The 17,489-nt window shown below is 41.9% G+C and overlaps 1 protein-coding gene across 2 annotated transcripts in view; it reads left to right on the top strand.

Moving 5' to 3' along the window:
• The first annotated feature begins 2,403 nt into the window (after nucleotides 1-2,403).
• esyt2b (extended synaptotagmin-like protein 2b) overlaps nucleotides 2,404-17,489 on the top strand; it is a 46,094-nt gene continuing 31,008 nt past the window's right edge. For both annotated transcript variants that reach the window (XM_064941894.1, XM_064941892.1), the window contains exons 1-7: nucleotides 2,404-3,083; nucleotides 6,455-6,496; nucleotides 7,551-7,685; nucleotides 7,977-8,053; nucleotides 8,228-8,300; nucleotides 11,256-11,345; nucleotides 16,090-16,145. In XM_064941894.1, coding sequence (XP_064797966.1) covers nucleotides 2,676-3,083; nucleotides 6,455-6,496; nucleotides 7,551-7,685; nucleotides 7,977-8,053; nucleotides 8,228-8,300; nucleotides 11,256-11,345; nucleotides 16,090-16,145 — 881 coding nt within the window. In that variant the 5' untranslated portion in view covers nucleotides 2,404-2,675. The remainder of the gene's footprint in view (nucleotides 3,084-6,454; nucleotides 6,497-7,550; nucleotides 7,686-7,976; nucleotides 8,054-8,227; nucleotides 8,301-11,255; nucleotides 11,346-16,089; nucleotides 16,146-17,489) is intronic.

Here is a 17,489-nt window from a genome sequence, read left to right as displayed (position 1 = left end):
AACAGACTGCTGCAACCTAATTGGCTGAACGCGACACGCGTCCTTGACTAGCTTTCAGTGGCATTCACCACTCTAGCATGATGTTTCATAAAGAAAGTACGCATATTTACCCCGTTTTCTTCAGCATTTTCTCCATTAAATCTAGTTAAGGAGGAAAGCGATGCATTTGTAGCCTGACTGGATAATGTGTTATAGGTACGAACCGGGCCAAGGGGAACACCAGTGTCTCGCGTGCTGCATACAATGCGGTTGGACGGTAAAATGGAAAAGACTCACCATTGACATCTTTCGGCCTGTGGGCTATGAACTGTCATGCCAAACTGTTGGCAAACAGGGCACAAAATATCAGGGCACAAAAAATGTTGGCAAACAGGGCACAAAAAATCTGATATATATATATATATATACACACACAAAAATATATATACACACAAAAATAATAATAATATATTAACTTGTATTTATTCAGGGTAGCCCAATTGAGACCAGGGTCTCATTCCCAATGGTGCCATTAGTAGCCTACAAACATTTTCTCACAAACAGATAGAAACATTAACATTAAAACCAGAATAATAAAAATAACCACAAAGCACAACATCAACGCCATAATTTCAACAAATAAACCACTACAATCAATCGAAACAATTGCAATCCCCAATAAGTTAATTCAATACCAGAGTCCTAAACTGCCCTAGTAGCACCAGATAATCAAGATGCAAGGAATTTTGTAGGTTATTCCTACAATGGGGGACACTAAAACTAAAGGAGGATTTACCTAAATTGGTTGAGACCAGAGAGACCTCCAGAGCTAATCAATCCTGCGAGCGTGTTTGGTAGCTCATTCTTTATCAACGAAGTTAGGTAAATTAGAAACTTCTGTAGTAGAGCTTTGTAAACAAAATGGGAATAATGATGGGACTTTAATGAGGACCAGCCAACATTTTGATACAGGATGCAGTTGTGAGTATTAAAACTGTCACCTGTGATAAAGTGAAGGTCGCTATGGTAGAGGGCATCCAAAGATTTAAGTGTAGTGTCTTTTGCAATCTGGTAAAAAGGTGCCATCACCATAGTCAAGAAAGGAAAGTTGACTGTACAATCTGCTTCTTAGGGAGAGGCTAAATATATTTATTAAAAAGAAGCCCACTTTAAATCTGAGCTTTTTAACTAGTTCATCCATAAGTTTTTTTAAACATGATGTCTTTGTCAATCCAAATGACCAGATATTTATAGGCGGGAATCGATGGGATGAGCATCCAATGAATATATATGTAGTTCATCTGAAACATTTTTTCAAGAATTAGAGAACAACGTGTTTGTATTCTTGCCCACATCAATCAAGTACACGCTTGAAACAAACCAGGGCTTTCTGTACGGTGACAATGTCACATTGCAGCTCTAACATAGTCTGGTCATCAGTTGGGGTCAAAATTACGTACATAAATAACAACGTTGTCAGCATACAGATGAATATTACACGTTTTAACAGATAAATAATACTGGTCTATGTAAATAGTAAAGAGACTACCGACGCCTGCGGTACACCTTTTGTAATATCCAGGAAACTTGACACCATCAGAAATTATGCAGGGAGTCCTATCTGACAGATAATTTTCAAACCACGTGCAAGAAGCCCGATCCAGACCTATTTCAGTTAATCATTTGAATGAGGGTGTGATGGTCATTTGTACATTATGTTTTGAAAAGCCACTTACCGATGGGCTAAAGTAAAAGTGACGAAGATGATGATGGACGAAGAGGATAACTGTTGTCAATAATAATAATAATAATAATAATTATTATTATTATTATCACTTAGTGGTCCATACATGAGCATGTCTCTACAGTTGCCCGGCACAGGCTGGCGATTTTGTGCCTCTATCGCATGGAGCTGCCTTGACCAACAGTTCCCTGATGGAGTAGAAGTTGACGTTTATTGTCAGGAGTCTTAACCTGGAGGCAGAACTGAGTGACTTCCACTTAGGCCAGCTGCAAAGTCAGAATTGGCTATATTGTAAAAATGTATGAAAACTAAAATGTCTAAAATGTCTTCATTGTCAATTAATTAATTAATTGTTAATTGTTAGGTATTATGGTTAGCAGTGTGGTTAAGGTTAGGATTAGTTTTAACACGCAGGAGGTTGGTGACACCTTCATTGGGAAGGATGGGCTCATGGTAATGGCTGGACTGAAAAGACATCAAACACATGGTTTCCACGTGTTTGATGTCATTCCATGTACTTCTCCTAACTAGTATTATGAACCGTCCTCCCCTCAGCAGCCTCTACTGGTTTAACATCAGATGTTCTGATTTTGTGGCTGTGCCAGCTATTGACCACTGTGCAAAACTGCCTCCAGAATAATATTCATGACGAAAAACGTTAACCTGAGAAGGAGTACAGAACGCGAACGTGCGCTGAGAGAGGAGCACGTGTGTTCGAAGAGTGAGACTGCAGTAGTTATGGCAAATAGACTACACGAACTCAACTCGGTATTAGGGAAGCAAGCAGGACAAAATGGGTTTGGATGCGGGTGAACTAACGTGAGCGTAATCTGGGGTCTTTGCGCTCTGCGCAGGAGGTTGAACATTGGTGATAGTTTAATAAAGAATAGCAGAAGCCTCGGTGTAGGTCTTTACTCTAAAATCCACCAAAACTGTGGGCGCAAAGCAAGGAATGTCAAGAGACAGTATGACGGCTGTACGAGGTGCCCATGCACATAATGGGAGCTCTGCTGGATCAAAGGAGAATGGGCAAAACGCACCGAGCCATGTTCACGCCGAACCCAATACCAACGTCGTTCCACCAGGAGACATCGGCAATGACACGTCTGGGTCGTCTGCGGGTGACCTAACCCAGACATGGATTCAGTTTACGAAGACATTCGTGCTCATTTTCCCCATATATGTTTTGGGATATTTTGAATTTAGTTTTAGTTGGCTTCTGATAGGGCTTGTGATATTTTTCTGGTGGAGGAGAAACACAGGAGGCAAGAACACCCGAATGTACAGAGCCTTGGCATTCTTTGAACAAGAGGAGAGAAAGGTCCAACAAAGTCTGACATCTTCTGATTTGCCATCATGGGTAAGATCAAGATTACTTTATAAAGGTGCCTTGGATACTGTAATTGTGCATACAATATTCTCACTATCCCACTATTAAATGAGTCACTCTGGATTATTATATGACTACTACATTTGGTATATTCAAATGTAGAAGTCAAATAATTATCCAGAAAGTTTGAAGGTGTTTTTTTTCTAATACCCAAATAAGCCTATTGTGTAGGCTACAGCACGTGACTAATCACTTTTAAGTTTCTTAGAAAACCATCACCTGATCAGTGTTGACATGTAAAGCTCTGATCAAGCAGCTGTCCCCAGCAGTGACATTAGACTAAGCCCCCCCCCCCAAATACAGCATGGCACAATGGTAAACTGGACACCGGGATGGGAGGGACACGTGTCCCAGAGGAACCCTGTTATTTTAAGACACATTGCCGTGCCACTGTTGTGGTAACTAACAACACTTTGCATGCATTATTATGCCTGAAAGATGCACCCAGTCTAACCTCACTTATTGTTAGCCTGGTCCCAGATCTGTTTGTGCAGTCATTGGCATGACAGTGAGTGACAAGGACCACTCTGATGGCATAAACAGACTGGATGGCATAAACATAAACAGTCTAGCTAAATTTAGGGCCCTACAATAAACCCTACAATAATGCCATCTGACCCAAATTAAAGACTAGGCATATACTACTAGGCATATACTACTAGGCATATACTTGATGACAAGAGAATATTATTTATAATGTCTGTGCTTCTGGAGATCTGTTGCTCAGCAAGTGTCTAACTAGGACAGTCTTTAGTTGTTGTCAGTCTCTTCTGCCCTTTCAGTTGACAAGGTGACTACTAATTTGGTTAAGGGGAAAAACATGGGGTTACATGACCAATTTTCACCCTATTTTTATCCTAAATGTTTGGCATTGTCACACTGTGTCATGCCTTGTGGCTTCGTTTCCAAGACACAATTTTCCAAAGGGCTCTGTAAAAATAGTCGTTATGTGCACCTTTTAATGTGTATAGAAGCCTGCTGAAAGTAGTGTGATGAACTAGATCGGAAGGTCTCTCGAAAGATGATTTAATTTAGAAGGAAATTAAATGTCTGCCTCAGAGCTGCTCCACACAGGGAGCTGCCAGCAGCATCGATTCAGCGAGTCAGTATATTACCGCTTTCTCATCAGAATTCACTAGTCACTACTGTGCTGTGCAGTGCTAAACTGTGCCTAGCAGTACTGAGCTGGACTGGCTGCACTGTGTTGTGCCCTGTTCTTGGCAGGCTGCCATAGGCACGCCTCAGGTACTGAAGGAGAGACTGACCGCTGGTGCTCAGCTGCCTCAGTCTGGACACTCCCAGCTGATCACTCAGGCTGAGACGCTGAAACGTGTGTGTGATTGTGTGGATTTCTGCGATTAACGTGTATGTTACTTCCTTTTATTGTATAGAAATGTATATTTTTGTATCTACAGGGCTCATCTGTAAAATAGGCCTTGGTCTCAGCTTGACTTCCCTGACAAAATAAAGGTTAATTAAAAAAAAATGTAATGTGACACTTGGGTTGTGTTTCTGAAGAGAAGGAGCAGGAGAAGGGGGCAGGAGGAGAAGAAGGTATCTGAAACAAGGAGCTATACAAAAGCATCCTGTCCTCTGGGAGATACACTCACTCAGACAGAGTTGCTCTTCCACCACACTGTGAAATACACCTATTCCCTATGTCAATAGGATGATCTAATAGACACAAAGGTACAGTAATAGTTGCCCACCTCCTTGTCAAGCTAGTATAAGTATAATGTGTTCTAATCCTGCTCTCTTGATTGGAATTTGAAATCCACAGTCTGCAATCTCCACATTTGCGCCCTTAGTTTCAGTGCACATACTGTACCTTTGAGTGTGTGGAAAGAAAAGTGTAGATCATGTAAACACAGCAGTGTAACACATCATCTATAAACATTGCTCTATAGGTTTGTCCTAGAGACAAGTAGCAGAACAGGAAGAAATATGCTGTGCTCTCATACATAAATAGTGAATGCTCGACTGCTCCTGTTTGTTTGGGAAATAAATCTGCTGTGAGTCAGGCCAGTGCTTAATACTGCCTACACTTAAAGTAAGATGCTGCTGCTTATTCTGTCTCCTATGAGACACAAGCACCAACCATCTCAAGTTAGCTACCGTTCGGAAAAACAAGTAAATCCTTTCCCTGAGTCACTTAAAGGGATAGGATACATTGATGTCCACTCTAATGGAGTTTTTATACCTTCAGGTGTGTAATGTTATTCAGTACATGCAAGTTGCTTCCATCAGGCTTCCAAAGCATTTCTATAGTTCTATAACAGCATCTCTATTCAATTCACTTAAATGGACAGTACTGGATTTTAAATTACATATCCATTTCTGTTGTGAGGCATGATGCACATCCATCCTCTTGACACTTACCCAGTAATTTGATATCACTCCTAATTTATTCTTTGAGTAAATTATGTATCCGCAAGGCTCTATCCCCTGCCCGCTATTTTGTGAATTGGTTGCTTTACAGTATATGTCAGGTTAATGGAAAGCCTGTCAACTTGAGTGCTCCTGATTGCATAACAGCCACACTTGTGGCTGGTAAAAACGCTAGGCCTGAATCTGTCAAACCCAGCAGCAGTTTATCTCCCTACTTCCCATTCCTCTCACTTTCTGAGCCTACGCTCCTCTATGCTGTCACACTAATGCTGAATCAGCGCTTTTCTGACCTGAATTAGCATTACAGTCCCCTGTAGCTGTCGCATTCAATGTTGTTGCCACGGCTACACCTCTAGTGCCACCTCTCCCAAGAGGATAACACATGACAGCACACTTCCTCTGTGTTGTTCTGAAAAGGCTTGGCCGAGTGGCAGCCTCTATAGAAACGTTTTGTTTTTAGACTATAATGATTGTAGGCCTATGAAAAGTGGTGTGTGTGTGTGTGTGCATGCGTGCATGTGTGGGTACAGTATGTGGGCTGTGTGGGCAGTATGTATGCTCAGGACTCTCCCACTGATGCACAGCGCATACTGTGTGCAGTATTCAGTGGATAGCTCCAGCTACAGTACTGGTATGTCTTTGTAATAGCCAGGAGGGTTCAGGCAGGCTGCATCCCAAATGGCACCCTATGCCTTTTGGGCCCTGGTCAAAAGTAGTGTACTATAGGAATAGGTTGCTATTTGGGACACAACCCAGGCTGCAGACAGACTGCTGCTGAACCGAGGCAGAATATCCACCAGCTATTTAAGCTAAAATAACAATGCAACAATGTGGTTGTTCCGATGGAATCAGTATGAGTACTGGTACTTGAAAATGGGAAAATAAAACAGTGTTTGAGCATGTAAACAGTAACAATACCAAGACCCATTGATGTCTCATTTTCTTCCTTTTAGGTCAACTTCCCGGATGTAGAAAGAGTAGAGTGGCTGAATAAGGTAAAATAACAACAACAAAAAAAGAACATGGTGTGTCAGATGTTCTACTTCTATTTTGACGAAGACCTACTTTTTCCCTGCTGGGTTTTGCGGTGGAGATACCACTGGAACAGTATCTGTACTGTAGCCCCTCCCTCCCTCACTGCAGCGCTGTAAATATAGATATACTGGGATGTACTGTACCCTGCCGTGGGTTGAACCTCACAGCTGCTCTATTTTTGCAGCGTACTCTATGCATAAATCAGGAAATCAATCAGATGTAAGAGTCTCTTAAAAGGGCAATCTGGTCACCTTGCCAATGTTTTTGGTAAACAGCTAAGGGATAGGGCTGGAGAAGTGTAAATGCTCTCAAATTCCTAGACAGATCTATCGATAGAAGGACTGACCATCTATGAGATACAAATCATAGTTTCAACCATGCTTTGAGGCTATACAGTGTTTGTTTACACTCATTGTTTACAAACAATGGAATAAAACTTAGATTTTGGGTTCTGATGGGGAACTACAGTTGAACTATGCTCAGGTTATATTCTTCACGGAATCAATGGTTATATCATATATATTTCATTTAAAAGTCCAATATTAGATGTAGCAACTGCAGATTGCCGCTTTAAGCCGTTCCATAAGGTAATGACCTGAAAACGAAGTTTCAAATATTTATTGTGTTAGACATCATTACCGAAATAAAACATGTGATGACTGAAATTTCATAGTTGAGTTTCACCAGTATTATAGAACCGATGAGACAATTGAAATGCCTTCGCATCACTTTTAGAATATTGCTGGGCCAGTTTTCACAAAGAGTCTCAGAAGGAGCGCTAATCTAGGAAAAAGGTCCCACCCATCTTATTTCATTATGATTGAAAGGCAAGACTGATCCTAGATCAACGCTCCTACTCTGAGACACTTTTTGAATATGTGCCCTGATATTGAAGAATTAATTCAATGAATTCACTCTGCTTCCGGAATGTTCTTTTATGACTCATTGGATGATGGTCAGAATGTGGGCCCAGTGTCAACTCACTGATCCGTTCTCCTCCCTGTGGCCCTGCAGACTGTGAGACAGATGTGGCCGTATATTTGCCAGTTCGTAGAGAAGCTGCTCCGCGAGACTATCGAGCCGGCTGTGAAGGGAGCCAACTCCCACCTCAGCACCTTCTGTTTCAGCAAGATTGACATGGGGGACAAGGTGAGCATCAAGACTTATCAGCCGGAGTCTCTACCGAACCCTGCATTATGCTTACTGTTTATGAGATGTTTTTCAACTGTTCAACTAACTGCTGCACTTTTGCTATGCTGCACTTTTGCTATTGGAGGGCAAAAGGGCACGAGCATCCCTAGAAGCCCTTTCTGTTCACGTGACTGTGGTGGATGGGGTGTTTGCTTAATAGCTTCCAGGAAGGGTCACAGAGTAGTGGCAAAGTTCATGCTGGGTAAAACACAAGCGTGGTGATGTCATTTGTCTTGTATTTGTGTTTAGCCTTTGAGGATTAACGGGGTCAAGGTTTACACAGAGAATGTGGACAAGCGTCAGATCATCATGGACCTACAGATCAGGTGACCAGACTATCTCTATTTTGGACAGATTTTTAGCCTTTGGCTTGTCATAGAATGTACTGTGTGGAGTAAGTCATGTGGTTTAATTATTTGTTATTCAATTACACCAACTGTACATGAACACTTTCATGTGATTTTTGATGATGCTGATAATTGTGTTTTTTTCCCCTTCAGTTTTGTTGGAAATACTGAAATTGATGTGGACGTCAAAAGGTACTACTGCAAAGCTGGTATTAAAAGCATACAGGTAATGTAGACATTCTATTTCATAGGAATGTAAAACCCCAGGAGGGGGGACTGTTTTTGTTTAGTTTTTTTAACAAATACACTTCACTTGCAGCCGGAAATGGACTATAAAACTCTGTAATGGTTGGTCTGATTGTCGTTTCTGCCACTAAAGACCTGCTCAGAAGAGTAGAAGATGGTTAAATTCAAACCAATGTTGTGAAATCATATTACAGTTACTTTATTATGCCCGCTTGCTCAACTTGTTTTTCATTGCAATGACTTGCAAGCAAAATACCGTGTGTGTGTGTGTGTGTGTGTGTGTGTGTGTGTGTGTGTGTGTGTGTGTGTGTGTGTGTGTGTGTGTGTGTGTGTGTGTGTGTGTGTGTGGGAGAGAATAGAGGGTAGAACAAAACAACTGTTTATATGCCATTGGCCATTGCATGGCAGCAGTGAAACATAGCTGGCAGGAAAAGCAATCAGTCTCCTTGGAGACTAAGATCTGTTAGGATTGTTAGTAAGGAAAGTCCTATAATACCAACCTGGACTCGGGGGTAGACGTAACATAGTACATGTAATTCCGGGACACTCCAATTAGTATGGTGCATGCAACACCGGGGGGTGTGGGTTCAAATCCCATTAGGGACCAGTATGGAAAAATATAAAAATGTATACACTTACTACTTAAGAGCGTTTGCTAAATGACTTAAATGTAAAATGTATTATATGTTCCATTTCGTATGGTATGTATTAATTCGTATGATATGTTACGCATTGCTATTCAAACAATATGTTGCGACTTGCAATTCATACAATGTGTTACTAATTTGCAAAACGTATGATATTTTACGAATTCTCATTTGTTTTGGCTAATTTTAGCTAGGTGATTATGGCTCGCTAGGCTAGGGGTTAAGATTAGGGTTAGGAGTTAGGTCATTAACCATCAAAATCATTTTTTTCATGAAATGTGATTATATTTGAAGGAAACTAGTATGATGACCAAAGTATGAAACATTTATTTTAGTTCTACATTGATAAAGTTTGATCTTTGACCCATTGGTCCCATCTCAATCACCACCTTCCGGAGACACCTGAAACCCCACCTCTTCAAGGAATACCTAGGATAGGATAAAGTAATCCTTCTCACCCCCCTAAATGATTTAGATGCACTATTGTAAAGTGGCTGTTCCACTGGATGTCAGAAGGTGAATTCACCAATTTGTAAGTCGCTCTGGATAAGAGCGTCTGCTAAATGACTTAAATGTAAATGTAAATCTCCCATGTCAAACAGTTCAAATCAAATCAAAAGTTGGATTCATTGTTAAGGGTACATCACCTTACCTCTCTTTTTTAATACACCAATGATAACATGATATTCTCTTATTTAATTTAAATAAGTACGGCCTCGTAACCAACATTGGCTAAGGCATGTTTGTATAGGGGTGGGGTTTATATAGCTAGATTGCTACTTTGACTGTAGGGTGACAGCAATAATTAAAAAAATAATTCTAATTAAAAGTTTACCCTATTCATCTATGGCAAAGATATTTATATGTTTCCCCTTCCATCTGTGTCTGGTGTTAGCTAGTTACTGGCTAGCTAGGTCTTCATCTGTATCTGGTGTTAGCTAATTACTGGCTTGCTAGGTCTTCATCTGTGTCTGGTGTTAGCTAGTTACTGGCTAGCTAGGTCTTCATCTGTGTCTGGTGTTAGCTAGTTACTGGCTAGCTAGGTCTTCATCTGTGTCTGGTGTTAGCTAGTTACTGGCTAGCTAGGTCTTCATCTGTGTCTGGTGTTAGCTAGTTACTGGCTAGCTAGGTCTTCATCTGTGTCTGGTGTTAGCTAGTTACTGGCTTGTTCTTCAGCCAGCATGGAACAAAAGGGGGGGAAGGGTCGTTCAAAACTCTGACGCAGTTGTCAAGTCAACACATCCATCAGTGCTGCTGTGAACCACCTCACAAGAAACATGCCAAATGGGAGATGTGTATATATAAAAATATCAGTGATGCAATGTCATTGTTGTTTAAGTTGCTTTGTGTATCACCAAATTAGCTTGAGATGATTTTACTGCAACACTGCTCGCTGCATCCAAGTTGCTTGACATAGGCATTACAAACACTGTCAGTCAAGGTGAGCTCATGAGTATAAACTCCCTGACCACTCACCCTGTCTTTTCAAACTTCCTGGTAATACTTTTCAGAATTACTGTTCAGGACCTTTAAGGTTTGGATTTGGAGAAGGGTTAGCTAACATGCTAAGTAGTTACAAAGTAGGTAAAAAAGTAGTAAGTAGTTGCAAAGTTACTAATTAGTTAAAATGCAAAAGTTGTTCGTGATGAAATTCCTACACACAACCTTTGGGTTGATCGACATTTGCGTTGTACGCCCACTCATCCACCCTGACCAACCACCCCACTTTAGTTTTTGCCTTAAGTAAACTTCTGTCTCATGTAACCATACCAACCGTAACATATTATACTCATTTGATGGCCCGGATTTACGTTTACTATGTTACTTCTAGTGTATGAGACCAGGCTGACTATACCGAACCAGCTCCGATTTCTCATACTCACAGCACATCATATAGAGGTGTTTGGAAACACCATTCTTATGATTAAAACTACCACTTCTTTTTGTGTGAATTTTTTAATTGTCAACATAATAATAAATCAGCACTTAAACAACCTTCTAGTCTTTGAGAGATATTATTAGCTCAATATTTGTTTAGCAAGTTAAGGATGACATAACGTAACTGCTCTATGTTGGCCTGATAATAATGACAGTGAGGGGGGCCATCTTTGTAATGTCCAAGCCTCCGCTCTGGAATGTTCCCATAGAGCTTATTAGGTGGGTCAAGGACCTGCAGAGTGTTAGTTCCATGATACTGAAAGCTACCTTAACATTGTGTCTTGTGTGTGTTTCTGTTTTATCTCTGCGAGCGAGCGTGTTTATCTTAATGCCTCTTTTGTGTTTCACAGCTCCATGGAGTGTTGAGAGTAGTCATGGAGCCATTGCTAGGTGACATGCCCCTTGTCGGAGCTCTGTCCCTATTCTTCCTGAAAAAACCTGTAAGTTCTAGTCCTTGTACACACTTCCTCTTTCTACCATTTGGATTTCAGGCCACTTGCATCGTCATCTGCTAACAGGACAGTTGTTTGACAATATGTATTTTATCACTGTCTTCCTTCCTCTAGTGCTGAGCCTCCAGGCCCCTGTTCTGCCTAAACATTTGGCCGATTTAAGTCAAATACCAGTCCCCATTGGAGACACTGGAGCCTTAAATAGACACAGATCAGGCTAGTCCTACTTTGGTGGATTTCTTATCACTGCCTACACCAACCTCAGAGCAGAGAGCAGAGAGGGGAAGCAGGAGGAGAGTGTGTAGTGGTTAGACTGTATATCACAGTGTTGTTACATGGTGCCGTGAGAGCAGACCACAAACTCTGGAACAGCAACTGTTGGGCATGCTATATCTCTGTTATCTGTCATCCTAAAAATTGGGAAAACAGCTATGCACATTTTATAGAGGAAATGTTGAGGTAAAGGATAAAAAGTATTGCAAAGATCATAAGTGATCCTCTTTTCATTGATGTAGGGAGACAGACTATATACCATATTCTCCAGAATGCATCACAGTGAAAGGGACAACCCTTCATTCTTTTTATTTATTTATTTATTTTTATGTCATTTTTTGTGGTATCCAATTGGTAGTTTACAGTCTTGTCCCATCGCTGCAACTCCCGTGCGTCCTCCAAAACACAACCCAGCCAAGCCGCACTGCTCCTTGACACAATGCCCGCTTAACCCAGGAGGAAACACCGTACACCCGGCGACTGTGTCAGCATGCATTGTGCTCGGCCCGCCACAGGAGTCGCTAGTGCGACTACAGTGAAATGATCACTTACAGGCTCTCACCAACAGTGCAATTTTTAAGTTAAAAAAAGGTGTTAGGTGAACAATAGATAAGTAAAGAAATAAAAACAACAGTAAAAAAAATATATTGAAAAATAACAGTAGCAAGGCTAGAACAGTAGAGGCTATATACAGGCCTGGTTAGTTGGACTGGTCCTTCAGTCTCCTCCTGAAATGGTTCGATCTTGACTACCAAATAAAATAAAACATTCTGACACAACTAGGAGACCATATTAGGCGACGCCCTTGTCCGTGCTTTGTTGCCAGAGAGAACTGGAGGGAAAACACCCTTAGAAAGGCTACTCAAGATCAGTAATGCACAGCTGCAATGCACAGCTGCAAAGTCCCTGTGTATGTGGTCTCAATGATCCTCCATTAGTTGATAAATGTTTTGCTTGGAGAAGAAGCTCTAGTTGCCCCACAATGTACTAAAAAAAATGCTGGGTTAAAAAATAATGCAGCGCTAGGTAAATAGTGGACAGAACACACGTTATTTTGTTTCAGCCAGTTGGGTCACTTAGTTGGGTCATTTTCTTTGAAGACTGGAGGTGTGGATAATAGGGGTGTGGCTTTCAGATAGTAGTTTTTGGCCGTTCGTGAGAGTAAATGTCATTCTGTTTGATTTGTTGTATTGTCGTCACATGTATGTTAAGGTTGAGCACTGACACGTTCATAGTTTTAATTAGGCTTTCACAAGACTATGAGTTCCCCACTTTGTTATAATCAACAACAACAAAAAAGATCTCATGCACTGTCACTTCCTCTTTCAAGTCCCAGGGTTTAAGGAAAGGATTGATCTCTGAATCAGAGAGGTGTGGGGAGCTGTCTTAATTGACATCTAGCACCTGGGGAGCAGGTGTTTTTGGGGTGTTAACTGCCTTTCTCAAGGTCAGAACAGCAGATGTTTTACCTTTCGGTTACTAGCCCAACACTCTTAACCGCTAGGCTACCTGCTACCCATGGTCTAGGGCCTGGTCCAGAGTAAGCAAAATGTTCAGAGCTGCCGACTCATTGACGTAGACATTGTCATCCAAATAAAACCTCAACTGATGGTTAAATTTACCCATGTTTGGATAATCAGGTTATTTTCAGGAGGCGTGGCATATTGATGGCTTGGCTTTCCAATAGTTTTTTTGGGCCACCCGTGAGGGTAAATGTAATTGCTGTTCATCAAGTTAAGTTTGTACACTGCAAGTTTAAATATTCCTTCAATATTTTTACACATCACATATTTTAATATAAATGCAATAACATTATTACTTAAACATTATAACAAAGTAGTAGCTACCAATATTGGGATATGCATAGGCACTTGAGGAACTCGTACTCTTGTGTAAACCTCATAAGAGCTACAAAAGTGTCAGTGCTTAACATGTAATAACAACAGAACATGAACCAGAATGGCATTTACTCTCACGGGCAGACAAAAATAACTACACTGAACAAAAATATAAACGCAACAATTTCAAAGAGTTACAGTTAATTTAAGGAAATCAGTCCATATGAGATATGTTAATTTGGCCCTAATATATGGATTTCACATGACTGAGCAGGGGTGCAACCATAGGTGGGCCTGGGAGAGCATAGGCCTAGCCAGTTGGGAGCCAGGCCCAGCCAATCAGAAAGTTTTTCCCCACAAAAGGGCTTTATTACAGACATAAATACTTCTCACCACCTTCTTCCCCCCCCTCAGACGATCCCACGCGAAGAAGCCGGATGTGGAGGTCCTGGGGTGGGGTGGGGTGGTTACACTTGATCTATGGTTGTGAGGCCGGTTGAACGTACTGTAAATTCTCTAAAACGAAGTTAGAGGAGACTTATGGTAGATAAATGAACATTAAATTATCTGGCAACAGCCCTGGTGAACATTCCTGCACTCAGCATGCCAATTGCACAGTCCCTCAACTTGAGACATCTGAGGCATTGTGTTGTGTTACACAACTGCACATTTTAGAGTGGCCTTTTATTGTCCCCCAGCACAAGGTGCACCTGTGTAATGATCATGCTGTTTAATCAGCTTCTTGATATGCCACACCTGTCAGGGGGATGGATTATCTTGGCAAAGGAAAAATGCTCACTAACAGGGCTGTAAACAAATTTGTGCACAAAATTTGAGAGAAATATGTTTTTTGTGAGTATGGATCATTTCTGGGATCTTTTATTTCAGCTCATTAAACATGGGACCAACACTTTACCTGTTGCGTTTATATTTTTGTTCTGTATGTTTGAAAACCACGCCCCTACTAAGCCATGCCCCTACTAAGTCATGCCTCCATACTAAGCCATGCGTTCATAGCGCAATACCCCACATCAATAACCCAACAACCCAACTAAGTGACCAAACTGGCCTGGTCAAAATAACCCAATGTGTGTTCTGTCCAACATTTATCCAAATTGGATTGTTTTTAACCCAGCACCTTTTTTTTGCTGTTGTTGAGTGTGCTCTGCCAAATTACTGCTACAGTACGTGCTGTATACGGCTTCTCTACTGCAGCACTGGTGAGACTCCGGCTTTTTTGGGTCTCAGCACCAGCGTTAAACACAAAATGCAACACATTTTGGCCAAGCATTGGTACCAATCCATACAGTGGAGATGCACCAAATGGCTACTTTGATTGCCTTGCGGTGTTCCAATCAGTCCTTGCTCAAAACTATATCTGCTGCAATGTAGGCAACAGAGAGAGAGAGAGAGAGAGAGAGAGAGAGAGAGAGAGAGAGAGGAGGAGGAGGGGGACTATAGAAACGCATTGAAATTGATTCCTTGAGCCAAGAGACACGTCAGTGCTACGCATGAATAATAAAATACCTTTTGGCTTAGAAGTTACCACCAGTCCGACTCCTAGATTAAATATTTTTCTGGCTTAGCTGTGCTGTCTCTCCTTTACCAAATACGCGGTGTGATTTACAACATGCATTGTCCACCTTTGCTCTACGCAGCAATGTTAACACTTTATATCCACAGAACCTTTAGGTAAGAGACTTTCCACTGAATTATACAGTCCCTGAACTCAATAGACCCCGCGTGCATCCCAAATGGCACCATATACCCTATGTTGTACTGTTGACCAGGTCCCAAAGGGAATCTACTTAGGGAATAGGATGCCGTTTGGGACAACAGCTCCTGTATACAGAAGTGGTTCCAGAGGATTGTTTTTGTAATAAATCTTTCAGCAGGTCAAGTGTTTGTCCAATCTGTGGCCGGTATCTCTGGTGTCAGTGACCTGAGTATTACTCATATTCATACGGTACAAGGCTGCGTGTCCCCATTTCAACAGTAGGCGAGATAAGAGACAGCTGAAACAAGTGAAACAATTAAGTACAGTATTTAACTATAGGGTAGCCTGGTGGAACCAACCTGATTCCGGCGTTCAACACACAATGGTAAACTTAGCCTGGTGGAAATAGCCTTACCGCTAACTTTCAGGTAAAACTAGGGTACAATTGCGGCTAAAAACATGCTTGTGTTGACGCCAGCTTGTCTTATTTTAGTGTGTAAAAAATGTCAGGTTTCCTATGAAATTGGTTTATTTAGCAAGAGGCAAGGCAATTAGCTTTCTTGGCTTCTGTTTCACTTTGCTGCACTCTCCATTGTCAGAATGCTATCTTTTGTTTTTAATCATCAAGAGATTTGCACCAACACACTGTCACTCACTCGGATGACTGAGTCACATAACAATGAAGTTAAGTGCTTGAATCAATTAAGATCATTTATTTGATCTCCCCACTCCTTCTGGCTGGTGTCCCGCTCTGCATGTTTCCTTTTTTATTATGATGGGCTTTGTTTTTAGATCGCTTAAGTAAGTAAAAAGAAAAGCACTGGTGTGGCAAATGAATCTTTCTAAGTACATCATGTTCTTCCAGTTTCCAGACAGCTAAATCCTTTCTTTTGTTTTTATCTAGCTTCTGGAAATCAACTGGACAGGCCTCACCAATATACTAGACATTCCTGGGCTGAAGTAAGTAAACTGCGTCTCTTTTGTGCTCCAGCGTGAAGTTTCCCCAAGCGACAGACCTAGGATCAGCTTCCCCTCCCCCAATTCTAACCACCGTTAGTGCACAGCAAATTCTCCAGAGTAAAAAAAAACCCACTGAGTGTAAGAAATGGACTGTATTTCTGTTTTGAGTGAGAATGGGATGGCTTCCAATGGGCTCGATCACTTTCATTCGTTTTATTTTGACAAAGGTCAGTCATCGGAGAACATTGAAGTAATAGTATGTAGTATGGTTCTAGGAACAAAGTAAAGAAGTGTCAGTTAAACCTAAATCCACAACAAGCTGTGATTACCCTGGCACAATTCATCAATACACATTTCCCATATAATGCTACTCAAAGGGGTGCTATAAGTAGCAATACTGAAATGGCTTAAACTTAAATGAATAATATGTCAAATGCTGACGCTAAAGTAGCCATCGGCAAACAATAGGGCAGTAGAGCATCAAAAGTAAAGTTCAAGAACATTGTCTGATAACTCAGAAACTATAGAACAAATCAAAGTACATAGTAAGACAAACTCACTCACTTTTGTTCAATGATGCATACTGCTGATCCTCAGATGATGGCTGCTGTTCAGTTCATTGTTTGGTGTGGTCAGGGAGGAAGAGGAAGAGAGAGGAGAAGGGTGCAATTGTGGCCTGCAATTTGGGGCGTTCCTGCATCTGCATTGATACATTTTTAAGCTAGGTCAGGAGGGTGTCGGGGGCGCTCCAGTATAGTAGATGGCGTTAATGCACAATAATGTTGGATGCCAGCGGCCGATAAACCCCACAGAAGAGAGGGCGGGTGCGACAACGGTAGCTAGCTAGCCGTACACCGGTAGACAGTTTTCTTCGTCCCGCCTGTTGGGCACTGTTTTCCCACGGTTCTGTTAACGTTGGCGAGGGCAGGTGTTCAGCAGGTGGGAGTGAAGGACACTCTGTGCTATCTTAGTGGTTAAGGGCGCTGTACTGCAGCGCCAGTTGTGCCACCAGAGGCTCTGGGTTCGCGCCCAGGCTCTGTCGTAACTGGCCGCGACCAGGAGGTCCGTGGGGCGACACACAATTGGCATAGCGTCGTCCGGGTTAGGGAGGGCTTGGCCGGTAGGGATATCCTTGTCTCATCGCGCACCAGCAACTCCTGTGGCGGGCCGGGCGCAGTGCACGCTAACCAAGGTTGCCAGGTGCACGGTGTTTCCTCTGACACATTGGTGCGGCTGGCTTCCGGGTTGGATGCACGCTGTGTTAAGAAGCAGTGCGGCTTGGTTGGGTTGTGTATTGGAGGACGCATAACTTTCAACCTTCGTCTCTCCCGAGCCCGTACGGGA

The sequence above is a fragment of the Oncorhynchus masou genome, chromosome 28 (genome assembly GCF_036934945.1).
Source record: "Oncorhynchus masou masou isolate Uvic2021 chromosome 28, UVic_Omas_1.1, whole genome shotgun sequence".
NCBI lineage: Eukaryota > Metazoa > Chordata > Actinopteri > Salmoniformes > Salmonidae > Oncorhynchus > Oncorhynchus masou.
This window is presented reverse-complemented; position numbering and strand designations above follow the sequence as displayed.